This window comes from Lagopus leucura, unplaced genomic scaffold, assembly GCF_019238085.1.
Source record: "Lagopus leucura isolate 7727_CA_CO unplaced genomic scaffold, USGS_WTPT01 Super-Scaffold_100002, whole genome shotgun sequence".
In the NCBI taxonomy this organism is placed as follows: domain Eukaryota; kingdom Metazoa; phylum Chordata; class Aves; order Galliformes; family Phasianidae; genus Lagopus; species Lagopus leucura.
The window spans coordinates 44044274-44062811 of NW_024962263.1; the positions used below are offsets into that span (position 1 = coordinate 44044274).

General features: G+C 38.0%; 1 protein-coding gene across 2 annotated transcripts; it reads left to right on the forward strand.

Moving 5' to 3' along the window:
* The first annotated feature begins 86 nt into the window (after positions 1 to 86).
* Positions 87 to 16650, forward strand: METTL4 (methyltransferase 4, N6-adenosine). Of its 2 annotated transcripts, none has more exons than XM_042870035.1 (9): positions 87 to 203; positions 1909 to 2402; positions 3163 to 3225; positions 4422 to 4788; positions 6473 to 6542; positions 8138 to 8312; positions 8515 to 8621; positions 9200 to 9291; positions 15449 to 16650. In XM_042870035.1, the coding sequence occupies exons 2-9, from the start codon at positions 1992 to 1994 to the stop codon at positions 15592 to 15594; spliced, it is 1431 nt and encodes a 476-aa protein (XP_042725969.1). In that variant the 5' UTR covers positions 87 to 203; positions 1909 to 1991; the 3' UTR covers positions 15595 to 16650. The 2 variants fall into 2 exon arrangements, with proteins under 2 accessions (XP_042725969.1, XP_042725970.1); XM_042870036.1 differs by lacking the exon at positions 15449 to 16650 and adding an exon at positions 14125 to 15418.
* The last annotated feature ends 1888 nt before the right edge of the window (positions 16651 to 18538 follow it).

Here is an 18538-nt window from a genome sequence, read left to right on the forward strand (position 1 = left end):
ACCCTTCCTCCTGATTTCAAATCCGCCCGCCCGTTACGTCACGCGCGGCGCCGCAAGAGTGCAACGTCACAGCGGAGAGACGGCAGCCAAGGGATGTGGGAGTTGGGGGCGTCGCCGCTTCCGCCCACTCAGCCTGTCGCGCTCTGTCTGGCCTGCTGCCGTACAACAAGATGGCGGCGCTCGCTGGTGGCTGAGCGGCGTCGGTGAGTGAAAGAGTGAGAGAGCCTCTGCGCTGCGGAGCGAGAGATGCGCGGTCTCGGGGCTTTGCAGAGGGTTCCTGAGGGCGAGCGTGGGGAGAGAGCGGCCCGCAAGGAGTGCTTCATTGTGCTAGGCTGTTCCCTGCCTGCAACGGGTTTCTCTCCTGTTAGCGAGAGCCCAGAGGAGGGCAGTAAGTGTGACGAGCGGCTGAGCTCCCTGGGTTCGTTCAGTAGAGGAGCTGACGGGAGGCCTGATGGCGACTGCAGCTCCTCACAGGGAGCAGAGGGGCAGCGCCGAGCGCTGCTCTGTGTGACAGCGACAGGGCCCGAGGGAACGGCGTGGAACTGCGTCAGAAGAGGGCAGCTGGGGGTTAAGGACAGATGCTGCACCACGGGGCGGTGGGCATGGCCCCGAGTTTCTGAAATTCAAGAAGTGTTCGGACAGTGCTTTCACACACAAGTTTTGAATTCTTGTGTGGTCCTATATGGAGCTGGGCATTGGACTCAATGATCCTTGTGGGTGTTTTCCAACTCAAGATATTCTATCATCTTACGTGGCTGGAAGACTACAAGGCTCTGAAATAGAATGGCTTGAGTTGGAAGAAATCTTAAAGCCCACCCTGGCCTTGAGCACCTCCAGGGATGGGGCACCATAGCTTCTCTGCACAGCCTGCTCCAGTCTGATGCATCACTGCCCTCTGAATGAAGAATTCCTCCTAACATCTAACCTAAATCTCCTCTCCTTTAGTTTAAAACATTCCCCCTTGCCCTATCACTAGCAGATAGTGTAAAAAGTCCATTGCTCTCCTGTTTATAACCTGCCTTCAAGTACTGTAAGGCTGCAATGAGGTCTCCCTTGGAGACTTCTCCAAGCTGAATAAGCCCAATTTCCTCAACCTTTCTACATAAGAGAGCTGCTCCAGTCCCTTGATGATCTTTGTGGTCCTCCTCTGACCTGCTCCAACAGCTCAACATCCTTCTTGTGCTGGGGGCCTGGACTTTGACACAGTACTCCAGGCAGAGCAGGGGCAGAGTAGAGGAGGACAATCCCTTCCCTCTCCCTGCTTGCCACCCCTCTTTTGATGCAGCCCAGGACACAGTTGGCCTTCTGGACTGCAAGAGCATGCTGCTGGCTCACATCCTGCTTTTTATCCACCAGGGCTTTCAAGTCCTCCTCTGCAGGGCTGCTCTCAATGAATTCTTCTCCCAGTCTGTACACATACCTGGGATTGCCCCAGTGCATATCTGGGATTGCCACGTCTCAGTTTACTTCACAGAAGGCCAGATTGCTCAACTTATTTTCTGTGACAAACTAGGATGTGATCGAGAAATACATGATAATGTGATGGCTTTCTTCAGAAGTGCATGAAGACTACTTATGTTTTTGCTACTGAATCCTGAGTTATGGAGTGTTACAGTATATAATTGCTAACTTTTAAAAAGACAGTTCTTAGAATAAATAATTCTGTGCAACATGATGTTATATAGAAAGCTATTTTAAAAAAATAAATGAGCAAACAAACAAAAAAACCCAACAAGCCTACCATAAAAAACTGAGTTAAGTTTCAGTGGTCCTAATAGTGAAACCAGTGTAAGCCAAGAATTTTCTGTGGTGTATCCATGGGCACAGGGAAATGTCTGTCACAGAACGGTGTTACTTTATGAAACAGTGGTGAGAAGTAATTCTTAAATAAGTATGTTACTCCCACAGGGGTAATTTGCTTCAGGAAGCCTACGTTATTACCTGCTATAGTTTCTGGGAGTTGATTTTTCTCTCTGAAGAGGGGATCTGTGATGTCTGTGGTACATCGGCTGACAGCAGGATGGCTCCTGGACCATCTGTCTTTCATCAACCAGTGTGGCTATGAGATCTGTGATTCCTTTGCATACACTGGTGATGTCACTACCAGTACTTCTGTCAGTTCTACTAACGATCATCCTACTTCTACATTTGCTACCACCTCTTCAAGTAATGGTCCCAGTGATGCTGTAGAAACAGAAGGTAAAACAGCAAGAACAAGATATGTATTTCGTGAAGAGTTCTTTCACATTTCTAAGGCCCATATAGCTGCAGCTCCTGAGGAACAGCTGTTGCAAGGAAGCCTTGAGTTGAGTTTCACAGAAATGAAGGCCAGCAGCAGAGCAGAAGAACACCAAGAAGGAACCAAGTGTGGTGTCAAGGATTCTGTTGCTGGTGCTAAGAAGGTATGTTCTCCACAGTGTAGTAGCCTATGGTCATCCTTAGGTAAATAACCTGCCATTAACACTATTTCTGCTTTCTGAAGTCACATAGGAGAGCAGGTTTTCCACAAGAGATTTCAGAATGCATGGAAAATGTAAGCACTCATAATGTTATTCTGGAGTTTCTTCTGTCAGCAACTTGCATCCTATGACTCAAAAACAATTGGTTTCTTGTGAAATCTCTGGTGGCGTTGGGCTTGAGTTAAACTGTGATAGCTGTCGTGGTTGTCCAGATTAACATGGAAAGAACAGTTTGAATTTACTTTCAATATATAGACCATACAGTACTGTTTGTTACAGTCCTAAAACAACAAACAACTGGAAAATGTAACAGGTCTAAACTAACAAATCTAACCTTTGAAGACATACTTGTTTTTCTCCTGCTACTGCACTTGGCGGCTGAACAAACACCTTCTAGTATAGACCTAAAGGAGACCTGAATGTGAACAGAGGCACGTGCTAGGTAATGTTAGATCCCTGTGCTATGAATAATAATATAACATAGCTTTGTCACACCATCTCCAGCAGCCTAAGTATTTTGTGATCGTATTTTTGCTTACTGGCTTTATACTTGTAATAGAAAGGAATAGATAGGAAGTTTCTTCCAGTTTTAAAAGAGTTTATTTGTAATTTAGGTATGTTTGAGTATTTATTTTTTTGTTTTTATTATGGAGTAACGTTTCCCTTTTTTTTTTTGTTCTTACCCTGTTTGCTCCTTCTATAGAAGCGTAAAAGAAAATGTGTGTTCAACAAAGGTGAACTGGATGCTTTAGAATACCATACCAAGGTAAGTTTGAATAGAAGATAATTTTGCAAGTACATGATGTTTAATTTTGAACTATGTATGGAGAACAAAAACACAGCTGTAAATAAGTTCTCTTCTTGTAGCTTGCTCCACTATTCCTGTTAAGACTATGCTTAAAGAAATATTTTTTCTTCCTTTACACAATAATGATTTTGTAGTAAATGTGCAGTCTGTTATGTTGCAGTGTAGGGGTCCCATAGGTATTGTTCTGAATAAGCTATGGATGTGGAGCAATGACTTAAATGAGAGAACTTTGAAGTTCAACATCAAACACGGGTTTATGAGTGAAAATATTTAAGTTAATACACTATTCCTTCAGATATCTCAAGGATTGTACTACTACAGAAAAGAACACATTCAGGCTTTTTTGGTATTTTGTAAGAGAGTGTTTAAAAACAACCAACAAACAGACATCTTGTTGAGCATTCCTTTTTCAGGAGCTTTAGAAACAATAATAAGTATTTGAAACCTGTGTTAGAAACTACAGAATCTGGCAATAAAGCTGTTCTAAATGAGCAAAAATTCACCGGTAGATAAACCTCATAAATGCTCAACAATTTGAGAATTAGATAGGTCTCTGTGTTCTGTATAGGGAATATTGCTGAAGAAGTGAGTGTGCGTACAGATCCAAGAATCTTGGCATTGTTATTTGAAAAACGTGTTATTTTAAAAAACTGCAGAACCAGTTTTTAGTAATGTAATTTGGTTTACATGCATACGTGATATTGACTTTGAAAGCAAATTAAAACATACTGGTTTTAGATCTGGGTATATACTCAATCAAAGTTATACTTGTGGACTAAGTTAAACTTCAAGTTAAGTGTTGACATTGCCTTGAAATTTGTTTGTTTAGATCAGTAATATTCTGCCACTATCATCTGTGAAAACTTTCATTCAGCAGTCTGCCTTTCTCTAGACTTCTGACTATTGCCACTTTGCCAAAAGAAAACAAACAAAAAAAACCCCACCATACGTTAGCATGCCCTCAGTATTATGCACCAATAGCTAGCTCTTCAGGTGATGGTTTTGGTGTTTGGCAAGGATTCTTCTCCCACTGCAGATTGAAGATGTTTTGATTGCTGTTTCATTTCCTGATGTTACTATGTGTATACTCAAAAGATCATTTCTCTCTCTTTTTGTCTTGTTTTGTTTTTCTTCTCCTCTTTATGATCATACAGATCAGAAAATTCATTTGGGAAGGCACTTTGCATTTAGTCCAAGAGGGACTCAAAAGTGGTTTTCTTCATCGTGCTGCTGCAGCACCCAGTTGTGGGAAGAATGTTGTTCCTAGACCCGTTGACTGTGGGTTGGCTGAATTATGTGAAATGGCAAAGCAATTTCCAGCTGTAAATGATGGTGATCATCAAGCTGTGAATGTGCTAGATGATGAAACCACCACTCCAGAGCATGACCTGCTTTCATGTGTTACAGAGAACAACTCAAACTGTGCAAAGATAGTTGTATTAATGGGACAGAAGTACTTGGTGCCACCGAAGAGCAGTTTCCTTTTATCTGATATTTCATGTTTACAACCCCTGCTGAACTGTAAGTATCTTTAGTCTATTCCTTCTTTAGAATAGGGATAGACTATCCCCTATCTTAAGAATCTATCCCTTCTTTCCTGCCTTAGAAGGCTGGTTAATGTCAAAATAACTAAGGACTCAGTGAACTGTTTTCTAACATAGAGCATCATGCTGATAATGCTACTGCAAGCTTTCAAAGTGGCATTTGTAACTTTGTGCAGACAGGTGAAGGTTTTCAAAGGAATCCTCAGTGGAGTTAGGAATGCATGTCATGGGGAGGCTCCAAGAGGCTCCAATAAAAATCTCAGCCATTGCATTTTTACATGAAACACAGAATGCAGCAGTTGTTAAGCATATTCTGAGCCACAGTGGATCTAGAAGTCAAGTAAATGCATTGAATTGGAAATAAACTATAAAATATAATATATAATAAACTATAATATATATATATGGTTTGGGTTGGAGGAGACACTAGAGACCATCCATTTCCAACCCCCTACTATGAGCAGGATTGCCACCCAGCAGCTCAGCTGGGCCCAGGGCCCCATGTAACCTGGCTTCCAGGGATGGGGCACCCAGAGCTTCTCTGTCAGCCTGTTCAGTGCCTCACCACCCTCTGGGTAAAGAGTTTCTTCCTAATATGTATTCTAAATCACCCCTGTTTAGTTTAAAGCCATTTTTTCTGTGTCTTACCACTACACTCTCTAATCTTCATCTAACCTCCATCTTCAGCTTTCTTTTAGGCCACCTTTAGGTACTGGTAGGCTGCAAAGCCTTCTCTCCTCCATGCTAAATAACCCCAGCTCCCTCGGCCTTTCTTCATAGGAGAGGCGATCCGGCTGCTAAATGAGAAGTATTTCTTGCTGGCTAGGGTCAGTCCATTGTGAGGACAACGCCTCCAATGTTAATAAAGGAATAAGATGTAAAGGACATTAAATGTTAAATTGTTGTTCTCACTAGCTATTTAAACAATTAGTATCAGGCTCAATAAAGGAAGGAGTATGTTGCCTGGGAAAAATAACGTTAGAGAGTCCTTCTTTTTCATAGATGTGTTCTGTATCTTCTCCCATTAACGTAAACCCAACTTCTGTTAGGAAAACTGCCTCAGTTCCCTTCCTATTGCCCACTAATTTCTATTTCTTACTCTGGGTCTGGCTCTGTCTGTTAACATCTAGTAGTGTAAAACAGTTTTCCAGGACTGGTTCATAGCTCTGCATGTACAAGTTGGCCTGCTGAAAGATCACACAGGACGGAAAACTTCAAGGATTCAAGGGTGCAGCCGTTCTCTCAGCTGGGTGCCTTATTACATGGCTTCTTTCAGGAAGCTTGGAGAAATTTTAATGTCTTGGAGACTGGCACTGTATGAGGTTTTTGTTTTAAATTCCCCAAGAGGTTTGACATTTCTTGGAGGTATTGAATCCAGCACAAGTCACAGAAACATCCTTTTCTTGGGTAATCAGCCTAGGAATCTGAGAAGTATATGATTATCTCAAGTGTTTAAACTTTTGTTTCATTATTTGGGGAAAAAAAGAAAAAAAGAACACTTGCAGTTTTGCTACCTCGTTAGCTTTTCAAATATTGTCTGTATTTAGGTAGCTAAACCTTTATCAATTTTAACTAGTACTTTTAATTTTAACTTTAAACTTTTAAATTAATGAATTTACTGGTTTCTTTACTAAATTAGTTTTGTGTAATTTTTTTCCCAGACAAGAAAAAGTATGATGTAATTGTGATCGATCCACCATGGGAGAACAAATCTGTTAAAAGGAGTAACAGGTAAACTTTATTGTGAAATTACCTTGTCATCTCTGTTTACAATGGGTAATTTACATTTTAATTTACTGTTGCAATTCAAGACTCATGTAACCATAGTTGTAGCTTAAGCTAGCAAATACTTTGATGCATGCCAAAGTCTGAAAGTTCAACTCTAAAACTGTCTCAGGAATTTCAGTGAAATGACTTGGAAACTTTCAATACAAAATATTTGCAAGGCTATATCTTAAATTAAATTTGGAGAAGAGAAGGCTCTGGGGAGACCTCATTGTGGCCTTCCAATATTTGAAAGGGGATATAAACAGGAGGGAGAACGACTGTTTACAAGGATGGATAGTGATAGGACAAAGGGGGATGGTTTTGAATTGAGACAAGGGAGATTTAAGTTAGATACTGGGAGGAATTTTTTCACACAGAGGGTGGTGATGCACTGGAACAGGTTGCCCAAGGAGGTTGTGGATGCCTCATCCCTGGAGGCATTCAAGGCCAGGCTGGATGTGGCTCTGGGCAGTCTGGTCTGGAGGTTGGTGACCCTGCACATAGCAGGGGGTTGAAACTGGATGATCATTGTGGTCCTTTTCAACCCAGGTCATTCTATGATTCTATGAAATTACCTCATTAATGAAAGAATGCTATTTTTCTGTACTTCTCAGGAAGGCTTGAAGCTAACTGTTTTGTATGGCCCAGATCAGACAGATGCTTATTTGAAATTAATAGTTATTATTAATACTACATAAAGATAGATAAAAAATTTGTAAGGCTGAGGTCCAATTAAGAAGTTTTAGGGTTTTTGGTTTTTTTTTGAGCTTTATTCTGATGAATAGAATAAAGTGATAATGCAGCAGTAAAATCCTCAAGTGCAGTAGGAACTTCGTGAGTACTGTACTTTATGAAGTCATTAACTTAGAGTTTTATGGGCCTCTTTCTCCTCTGAGTAACATTAAGTTTCTGCCAGTGGAGCTCCCTTGTTTACCACAGAATTGCATCCATGTGAAAGGAGGCTGAAAAGAAAATAGAGCCTTGTAACTTTCTAGAATAATATCTACTATAACTTCTTAAGCTTCTTATGAAGATCTAATTTGTAGATAGAGATTGGTTAGTATATATATTACTTTAAAAGCCCTACAGAAACCTCTAGGGAGTCAGTTAAACTCATTCAAATACATTGGTTTTTTTTTTTCTTACCAATATAAGTTACTCCTAGGAAAATTTTAGACATGAAATTCACAGACATGAATTAGCCAACTATACCCTCTCTCCCTTGCAAAATAAAACCAGAAGGCAGCTTCAATGCTGTTGTTAGTTGCTGAGTTCATTATCTTGTGGATGGCTAAAGAAGATACGTAGTTAAAGGTTCTGCTCAGTAAAACTTAAGTAAACAGAGTAATGATTTCATATCAGAATCACAGATCACAGAATCACAGATTCAGTGGATCTGTCCACTGGGTGTCACTCTGGGCCTATTTTTTTATGACTTTCTATGCTGACAGAAGGTATTTCTTTAAACGTTTTGGCTGTGTAATTTCCTTGTTTTTGTTGCTTTGCAATTTTATTATGTGGTGTATGCTAACTTGCTTTCTCACTGTATTGGTATACAGATACAGCTACTTGTCTTCGTGGCAAATCAAGCAGATTCCTGTATCAGCGCTAGCTGCTCCAGATTGTCTTGTTGTCACATGGGTGACTAACAGACAGAAGCACTTACGTTTTGTTAAGGATGAACTTTATCCACATTGGTCTGTGAAAACACTTGCTGAGTGGCACTGGGTAAAAGTAAGTTCTTTGTATTATTGCTTTCTTGGCAACTGAGGGGTCTTTCAATGTGGCACTTTATAGTTCTATAAATTGTCTATCTATTTTGATGTGCTTTTGTATTTGAAAGGTATGGTGTTGTCAATATCTTCCTTTTTATCAGATGGTGGGAAAATTGGATTTGAAAATCTTCCACTGTGTATTTCTAACTCCTCTGTGTCAGATTACTAGATACGGAGAATTTGTATTGCCTTTGGATTCTTTCCACAAAAAGCCCTATGAAGTTCTTATACTGGGGAGAGTTCAAGGAAACATAAAGGAAGCCCTAAGGTATGCCAGGCTATGGTAATTTTTATTTGAGGCTGCTAGGATTCTACTTACTGGTGTGTCATCTGTCCATAATACAATATAGTGTTCCCAGATCTCCTTTTAGCATCATCTTTGTCTGATTTTGAACCTAAAAATGGCCTCACTTGCTTTAGGAAGAGGGAGTGCTTTAGTAAGATGAAAGGGCAGAATCTTTTTGTCTGTTCCTTATGTCTGTCTGTGTTGGAGAACTGGCTCAAGTAAAAGGTGTGGGCTTCCTTTGCTGGTAGGTTCTGTTTGATCCCAAGTCTTTAGAATAAGCTGAAGCCATTTTTGGCTGCTGATGGAAACAACAACTATGTTGTTTGTTCTTGATGGCTTTGTGTGGCCATTGTTAATTGTGTTTTGTCTCAATTCTTAATTGTTTTGGAACCCCTCTTTTACACATCATCAGGGAGCAACATTCAGTTTCCCTTAGGCTTTTGTGAAGTTTGACTGTGAATAAACACTCTTACCTCCTATCTCAATTATCAGAGAATTGTGTATGTATCATTCTGATGCTATTCATTCTCATACTTTGTTTCTTGTTCTGGTTTGTACAGCAGGAAATCTGAAGATGTTCTTCCAGTTCCAGAACATAAGTTAATTGTCAGCATACCCTGCAGTCTACATTCACATAAGCCCCCCCTCACTGGTATGTTTTTGTTGATTTGTTGTGTTTCTGTGGGGTGTTTGATTTGGGCATCTAAGATGATATTAAGCATCTGAGCCAAAATGAGATATCTTTATAAATGATGCATCTTAATTTCTCATATGCTAAGCAATTGTGCCCACCAGGACCTGTGATTCCTCAACATTTCTAAAAATGCTTTTAGGCACCTAAGGTCTGAAAAAGAAAATCACTGTAAAAAGTAGAACTTTGTGGATAATTGTGTGAATATTCTGAGTAAAAATGAAGAAATTGAACTACATTTCTTCTACACTTGCTTTTGAAATCCTGCAGGAACAAATTATAAATGATGTATTTATTAAGTTATCCCAAAGAATGTAAAGCTCCTGTGGTGGTGGCTGTGAACTTCTGGAACATACAAGATGAAATATCTTCTACTTACCTAATAAAAACAGAAAGAGAAAATGTTTCTATTTCTGCATTAGATGCTTATATACCTGCAGTGCAGTTCTGCCTTTAAATCTGTAACGTGAATCATTTAAAAACTGTTAACAGTAGGCAACAAAGAAGGCATACCCTGTTTATTTCCAGGGGGCTGCATTAATTTGCTGAAATTGATGCAGTAGCTCCCAGCTAGCCAGTTAGCATTTGGATGAATCATTTAAACTTTTCAAGATTTAGTTCAAAAGATTAGAAGATTTCTGCATCATGTGCAGATTTTGCACATTATTCCAGAGAAAAACTTCCTTTTGTCAATAGATTCTTTCATTATTATAGAACTTGAGTGCCTTACTATTATATGGCAAGAAACTTATTTGCTTCCTCTTGCAAAAATAGTTTCATCCTTCCCGAGGGGAAAACTCACGATGTACCTATAGATATTACTGGTAAACGTGGTTCAGTGTAATCACATCAGAAAACTCAGGCAGAAGAAATGCATGCTGCTATTGGAAAGGCATCACTGGCCTGTTCCCTCCATTGTGCTGACGTGCTTTCTTTTCTTGGTTCCCAAGGAACAGAATTACTTCAGTTAGGAAGCTCATCTGAATGAGGAATGAAAGGAAGGCTTTGAAATTTATGTTTGGGGATTGTATTTGTTATTAAATCAAAACATGCATATATATATATATATATATATATACACATATATATATGTTAAAAAATTAGTAGTTGACGTAATTTGGGTTAGCTTTACTTGAAAAGAGCAATTCTAGGAAGCATCTGTTTGCAATTCTGAAGCTACATCCTTAAAAATGATGACTACAGCAGGAAGTATGTATGTTGATTTAAGCTAATGGGTGGTAGAGCAGTGATTTGTGAGGCAGCCACCTAGGGAAAACCTTTTCAGAAAACCAATACTTCAGCAACACGCTCAGACATGATCAGAAAACGTCTGATATATCCAGGGCTGAAAAGCAGCAGTTTGTGTACACACTGTAGAGAATTCTAGCATCAGATGGTCCTCAGAGCTTTTCTTTTCTGTGGTGCAGAATCTAGAAACTGTATTAAGTCTTTATAATTGATGATCCTGAATGGGTTTTGAAAGAAATTGTCTGTACCAATTTCTATGTATTTCTTGAATCTTTACATGATTGATTTTGATACCATTGTGCTGTATTCATGTTTCTATTTGAGGAATAAATTTGCTATCAACCAAAATCAGTGGTTTATACAGTTCCTATAAAACTACGTGTGTATGTACAGTGTTGGCAGCTTCATTCAGAACAGGCTTATGGAATGAAAAGGTAGACTAGTGGCTGTTGATTTGTCTTCAATATTCTTAAAGGATATTGCTTTCATGATCAGGCAGTATTCTCAAGTGGCCAGTAGAGAGCAGTTGAGCTACATGCTAAAATAGTTTAGAAACAATTTAAGCAGAAGCAGAGATTTGGCAATGGGGGAGAAGGACACTTGATGAGTCACACGCGTTCTTTATGCTTTGTTTAAGAAGTAACAAAGCCAAAAATATTATTATTTACTGATGCTGTCTGGCACTTTATTTCTAGTTACTACTGTAAAGGCTGTACGTTCCTACATATGTAGCCACTTATTGACTTATTATAACAGTTTCTCTCTCTGGGGGAAGAGGAAGATGTAAATTAAAGTAAGCCATCAAAAAAGAGATGTTTGGGTTCCTGCAGTGCATTTAACTATGAAATTGTGACTGTAGGGGTTTTGGGTGATGCATGTGCTGTGTTCAGTTCTTAGAGCTTTCATATATAATTGTAAGTGTACTTAAACTGCTTTATGCAAATGTGTTAAAATGAAATTTTATCACTCTTGGTTTTGATTCAAATAACAGCAGGTTTTCTTTCTAATTCTATTCGCTACTGCTCTTTAAGACTTAAATGATACTTTGCATAGAGATGATATAAAAGAAGGTTGGACTTTTTTTCCTTTTTCTGTTTTAGAGATTCTTCTTGTTATAGGCATTTCTCCTCTAGTATGTAGCATGTACATTTATTGTTAAAAAACTTTATTGCCAAATAGGAGTATGCCTAAAAACATTAGCATTAATTATTGGCTGTGTTCTAGCTGCTTTGCAGATCTTCAGCAGAAGCACGCAGAGGAAAATCTTGGAAACTTACTTCTTCTGTAGCAACTCTGTGACTTGTGAGGCTATTAGGAAAGTGGAAATAGAAACAGACAGCATTTACTTCTACCCTCTTCTGGTAGACTAATCAATGGGTACATCAAAATCTAGCTTAAACAGACAGTTTAGGAAAGATACAGAGATATTAAGCCATCTTTGCCTTGAGTTTCTCATCCTTTTTTCTGGTCTTTTTCTAGACAAATCAGGCAATAAGGGCCTCTGCTTTGCAAAATTTTGAAGGCTTACGATGAAATGAGTTCAATTATGTGTGGGCTGTGCTGTGTATGGCTCACAAATCAGACAGTAAAAAGCCAGTAAAATCATTTTCACCTTATTTATCCAATTTGCTGTGCAGAATTTATTGTTTAGGTAATGGAAGTTGAAAAGAGAAGGGGAAGCTGTTGCTTGTTTCAAAAATGGTTCCTTCTTTTTCTCATGTAAATGATTTTACAGCATGCATCTTGGATAATGTGTGCCATCAAGAGTAAAACCAGTGTTATACCTACAAGCTGGCTTTGTGCTAGCTTTGTGGGCATTAGATGGCCACGTATAGATACCTGAGTTGCACCTGCAGTGTTTGACATCTGCAGATAATGAAGAATAATCTATTTATTGTCTATTTAAGCTGCTTTTTGTCAGCTATAAGCACAGAGAAGTAATTGTTAAAAATTAAAAAATATCTGTCCCTACTGCAGAAAAATGGACATTTAGTTTTTCTACTGATGTAGATCCTCTAATCTGTTTTCAGGAAGAACTTGAGTTTGCTGAAGGGATGGAAGTTAGATCCATATGTGCTGAGTTAGTCTTTTGGTGGTATAAAGGCCGTAAAAGGCTAACAAAGAGGTTATAATTCATACCAGAAGATGTGAAAACTTGGTGCTCAAGGGAACCAGTGTAATAAGAGCAAAATACAGCCATATTATTGCCCTCTTGATATGCTAATTTCCCTTGCAGTGAAGACTACTGCTTGATGTGATTATGTAAATGCCGCATCCAAGCAATGAAGAATCATACTATAATGTAATCTTGTATTATATGTAATCTGTCTCTGTAATCTGTTTTTTCAAAAACACTTTGTACAGAAAGACCTTCTCTCGGGGAATGTGAGTGAGGAAGATTCTTGGGACTTCCAGTTTAAATTCTATGACCAACTTGTTCAAAAGATTGGCACAGTCTTCTGGTTCCTTTGGAACTGGCCTTTTTTTGGCTCCCTTTTTTTTTTTTTTTTTTTTTTGCTTCTGGCAAACCAGTCTGCTGTGAGTCTTAGCTGAATCAACTAAGTATGCTTTTCAAATTTTTCTCTCAGGCATGGAAGTTTTTGGTGTTTAGTGGTACCTGCTCCTGACTTACTGGACTAAGTGCTGTGGTGACATTTGTAGTCTATGCCTTTTAAGAACAAATTTCAAAACTTGTTATGTGCTATTAGTGAAGTTTTGTCACCTAGATCATTCTTTCCTCTGCTTAGCATAAAGCAGTTCTATTTTATTTTTATCTGAAGAACAAAAAAATAATCATATAATGCCTGGACTCTGCAGTAAGCTCTGCAGGATCTTATGCACGTTTGGGTCAAAATAATAATATCCTACAGCTGTTAGATTTGCTCCCAGAGAGTTCACCAAAAGCTTTGGATTTGCATTCCACAGTCTCTCCCTTCTCTTCCATGGAAAAAGTACATCCTCCTGCACCATGGGCTTTCTTAGATGATGAGAAGAATAGATTTTTGGAAGACCTTTGTTAAAATGTTGGCAGCAGATTGTGCATAAGAAATCCTTAATGAAATAGAGCATGGAAAAAGAATAATACGTTTTACCACATAATTAAAAGAAAATTTTGCAAAATGATACAAAAGCAGCTTCTCTGAAGTGGTGTGACACTAAACAGCAGTATTCAGAGCAAGAAGTTTTCTATCAGAATGTACATGTTTTCAGACTCTTCTCCGCAGAAGTTAATTTGTGTAAGGATTTTAGCTTCCCTGTAAAAGGAATAGGCTTTTAGATTAGGATTCCTGCTGGTAGCTGTCTTTTTTTAGATTGAAAGTTACTTTGATGATAATCTATATGAAATACTCTTTTCACATTTGTTAAAGATTGGAAGAACGAAAACAAATTTATAGGCTGTACCAAAATATAAGAATGTTGGAAGATGCCCATTACAAAATATTTAGGTTTTGAATAGATTGAAGCTTTGGATTGTATAGGTAGAGAATGCATTTGGGATTCATGAACGCTGATTAGAATGTGAGGTGGATATTTATCTTTCTGCAGCAGGACCAATCCATGACAAGAGCATCCGAGGATTCACACAGGGAGTCTGTGACTGGCAGACTTGATACAAAAAGTCAGAACTTGGTTTGAACCCAAAAAAGCATTCTCTCTCATGCTTTGATGTATGCTACTTGGATACATTTCTGCTTTCTGATATGAATCATGTCTGAAGAGATCAAATCAAACAATACAGAGTTTATGAACTGTACTTTTAAGCTACGGAAATTCAGAAACTTCAAGAAGGAACAGGAGCGAGCGAGATATACTTTGGATAAAGAAATATTTTATTAGCTTTTGTTCTTTCATCCTCAGTCACAAAAATGCAACTTAAGATGTAGTTTTATTATAAATCTTTTTTTTCAGTCTTTTTGCCTCCTTTGTATCCTTTGCATTCCTTTAGCCTTTGCTTTTCCTTTGGACATTTTTGCATGTACTATTTTGTGGCTATTTCCTGAAACCTAGTTAAGAATTTCTTTGACCTATCCACAAACTAAATGGCTCTGTATAACAAGTGACACATTTAGTAATTAAGTGTTCGCAATAGAATTTCTCAAGTGAAATGCTATAACCAATCTCTTTTTCTGCCACTTGGAGAATAATCATAATCATTGACACAGCTGATGTTAGCGACAGGCATCTGTTTAGATACAGGCAGCAAATAAACACAATGAATTTGAGATTTATATTACTGAATGAAAGAAGGCAGTTATATACAGGTTTCTTTTGTTGATAAATTGCTATTTGGGGAGAAAAAGAAGTCCCTCCATTTTTATAGCCCTTCTAATGTCTGCTTATTTAAACTGGTGTTTCTTTTACAACAATTTTCCTCAAAAATTGGTTTTATCCCCTTTAAGATGCAGAGCAAAAGAGCATGATCTTAATCAAGGAAGGTGTCTGTCTGTTTATTTATGGAAATGTTGCCCTTGTGATGCAGGAGCCAGTTGAGCCTTTAGGAAGTGTTTTGTGGATATTTCCAAAAAATTTAGAACTTTCCCATGTAGATGATGGAATAAATCCTCATTCTCTTCCTCTAAATGAAAACTAATAAATCAAGGCCGTTAAAGGCCTTGACAGTATTGTTTAGGATCTCAAGGGCACTCATTTTAAATGACTTTCTCAATACAAATGGTCCAGTTGTTTGATTAAACTCTTAGAATTAATTTACTGTCTCTTTTGTTTTTTCAATGAAACATTCCATCTCTCATTTGCTAACAGCACTGGGGAGATTTTATTTATTTTTATGTTTATTATTACTGTTGTTGTTTGTACCTTTGTCATTGTTATCCTCATCTTTTTTTGTTTTTGTTTTTCTTATCTTGCACAGCGGTTCTGGCAGAGTTTGTCAAGCCAGATGTGGAGTGCTTGGAGCTGTTTGCTCGCAACCTGCAGCCTGGCTGGACCAGCTGGGGAAATGAGGTTCTGAAGTTTCAGCACATTGATTATTTCACTCTTCTGCAGAATGAAAACTAACTTTGTTCTTGTAGCTTAATTCTGAAATTCATCCTTCTTAGCAAGCTCTGGAGCTTGCTTTTCTTCTGGTTGGTGCACTCAGAAATGAAACCAACTGCACTTCAGTTGCAATTCTTGCAGTGACAGAATATCTGTTTGATAGCATCTGTATCTATACAAGCTGCTCCTCTTCTTTGAAGATCTTGGAATAGTTGAAGACTCATGTTAGCGGGCAAGTACATCCCTGTTTCTTTTTTTTTTTTCCTTTTTTTAAAAAAAAAAAAACTTCAGGAAAAGAAAGATATTCTCATTAAAACTATCATAAATGTAAGCATCATAAGTACTCCATAACACTTGTAATGAGTTATTTTTACAGTGATCATGTATTATTTTTAAAGACAGGCAAGCAAACTAATAGGTTCGCATTACAAATATTTCCTGAAAGACGATTGGTCTTTGCAAAACAGTGGATTTGAAACTGAAATAATTATGAAGACAGTATTTTCTCCTGCATATTTGCATCTGCCTGCCTACCTTGTAAGTCTATGAGTTGTAAATGGGCACATTCTTCTAAAACATTCAACAATTACATCTTTCTGTGGATAGTGTTAATTCTCTGAATACGCTGTAAATGATAAAGTCTCAACCATCTCACAATTTCTAGATACTAAGCTGTTAGATTTAACTAAACTAACTGAAATGACTTAACTGAAATTTTAACAAAATTTAAGTATGTTATAAATTTTCTTTTCTTACATTCTTGAAAGAGTAAAAAGTGCATTACATTTTTCAGCTTAACTAAAGATCATATTTCCTTAGTAGTAGTATATTTTTGTGTCCTTTGCTGCACATCAACTTGCTTTGAAAAGGAAAAATTAAAAAGTAGAGCTTCATTAAGTCTCTTTCCTCATTTGTGGCTGTACAGGCAGAGCAGCTGGACAATCTGCTTTTCCTGACAGCAAACTCCTGTGTTCTGTTTATAATGGGGAGCAAAATGCACTACACCCTTCTTTTTGTATTTTTATTACACTTTTTGTAATCTTTGCTGTTACGGTTTTAAATTTAAACTTCAAATGTCAGTTGATTTTTTTTTTTTTTTAATTTTATAATAAAAGTTAAAATAAAAACTTGTCGGTGTCTTATTAGCAGGCCCAATTGCTGTATTACCACTGCTTTTTTTGTTTTCTTTTTAAACTATTGTATCAATAGAATTGACAAAACAAGGAGCACACACATATATTTGTTTGTGTATATATTTATGTGTGTGTGTGTGTGTGTGTGTGTGTGTGTGTGTGTGTAACTAACTTAAACATATATTCGCCTCTTCTCCCAGGCAAGGAGCAGGACATGGGGAAATGGCCGCAAGTTGTATCAAAGGAGGTTTAGATTATAAATAAGGAAGAACTTTTTCTCTCAGAGAGTGGTCAGGCACTGGAATGGCTGCCCAGGGAGGTGGTGGAGTCGCCATCCCTGGCAGTGTTCAAGTGGCATCTGTACGACGTGCTGCGTGATGTGGTTTAGTGCTTGTGGTGGCAATGGTGATGAGGAGATGGTTGGACTAGATGATCTTATAAGTCGTTTTCAACCTTGTGATTCTATGATTCTATGATTCTGTGTTTACTTATGTTTAAGTAAACAGTGTGTCAGTGAAGGTAGATGCCTGGAAGAGCACTCCTTGCTGCATGATTTTCTTTTTCGATTTTAAACTGCCAGTATATAAGCACCTTACTTTAAAACTATAGGGGGTAAGAAGGTTCCTTACTTGTTTTCCATTTTACAGGACATTACCTGGGAACTCAGAAACTCCAGGTGGGAAGAATTCCCCTCCCTTACCATAGGGTTTGTCTCATCAAGAATCAAATGAGTGCATGACCCTTAAATACAGAACAAATCTTGTTTGTATGTTTTGTTTTTCCACTGTACTCTGTAAAGCCACACAAGAAATTGCAGTAGTGTCTGTTCTACAACCACTACTATGAATGGCTCCAGACTACCTTTTAATTGCAAATAAAAGACACTGGCTGAACAGTCTTGGAGATGAGTAAGCTACCTTTCTTCCCCTGTGAGCCAAACAGCAGAACTCTTCTAAAGGAATGACCTTCTTCAAGCCTGTTAAGAATGGATGACCTATTTAATCTGTCTTTCTTGTGGTATCCCTTTACAAGTTGCAGACTTCTGGCCCTTTTGCTATCTTCTTTGCAATCTTCTAAGAGTTTAGTACATCTTGTTGGTTTGTTGCCAGCTCAGAAATCTCATAGTATTAGCAGCTAATAATTTTGAGGTCATCTTTTAAACATAATTATTGATCTGTTGTGCTTAATTCATAACTGAAATAGTCTTTGTTTCTAGATGTTTTAAAAAAAATGTAGCTGTCCTCAGCCAAACATCAGATCTTTCAGTGTCGGTGGTATGGTTCCTTTGAGGCACAATACAAAGCACGCTGATGAATCAGTGAAGAGTGAAGTCTGCTAATATAAAAGGACAATTTAAGACCAAATCAAATTTCTTTTATAAAAGAATGATGTTATCCATATTAATGGCTTTATATTACTTTCATAGTTGAAATCTGTCCTCTCTTGTGTCAAGAGTTGTATAAAAAAGGAAACCTGCTTCTGTAAAGGGGATACAGACTTGTTAAAAATGATGAAAGAGCAAGAGAGAAGGACAAAGGAATACAAGGTAGTGATGAGGTGCTGAAGTGAATTTGCTAAGTTGCGGCCTGGGTATTATGCACATCTTCAATACTTCTATGAAATCACAGGTTTCCTACCTTCTAAAAATAGAATAAAATATATATAAAGCCTATTCTACCCTGGTACATTAAATTTCACACATTCCAAGGAAAAATAGGTGACGTGTTATGCGTTTGACTTATGACATAGAATAGAAAAAAAAATATCTTTCTGTCTAAGTTCTCTCTGTTATGACAGTTTGGTGAAATGAGAACTGTAACTGCTCAAGAGTA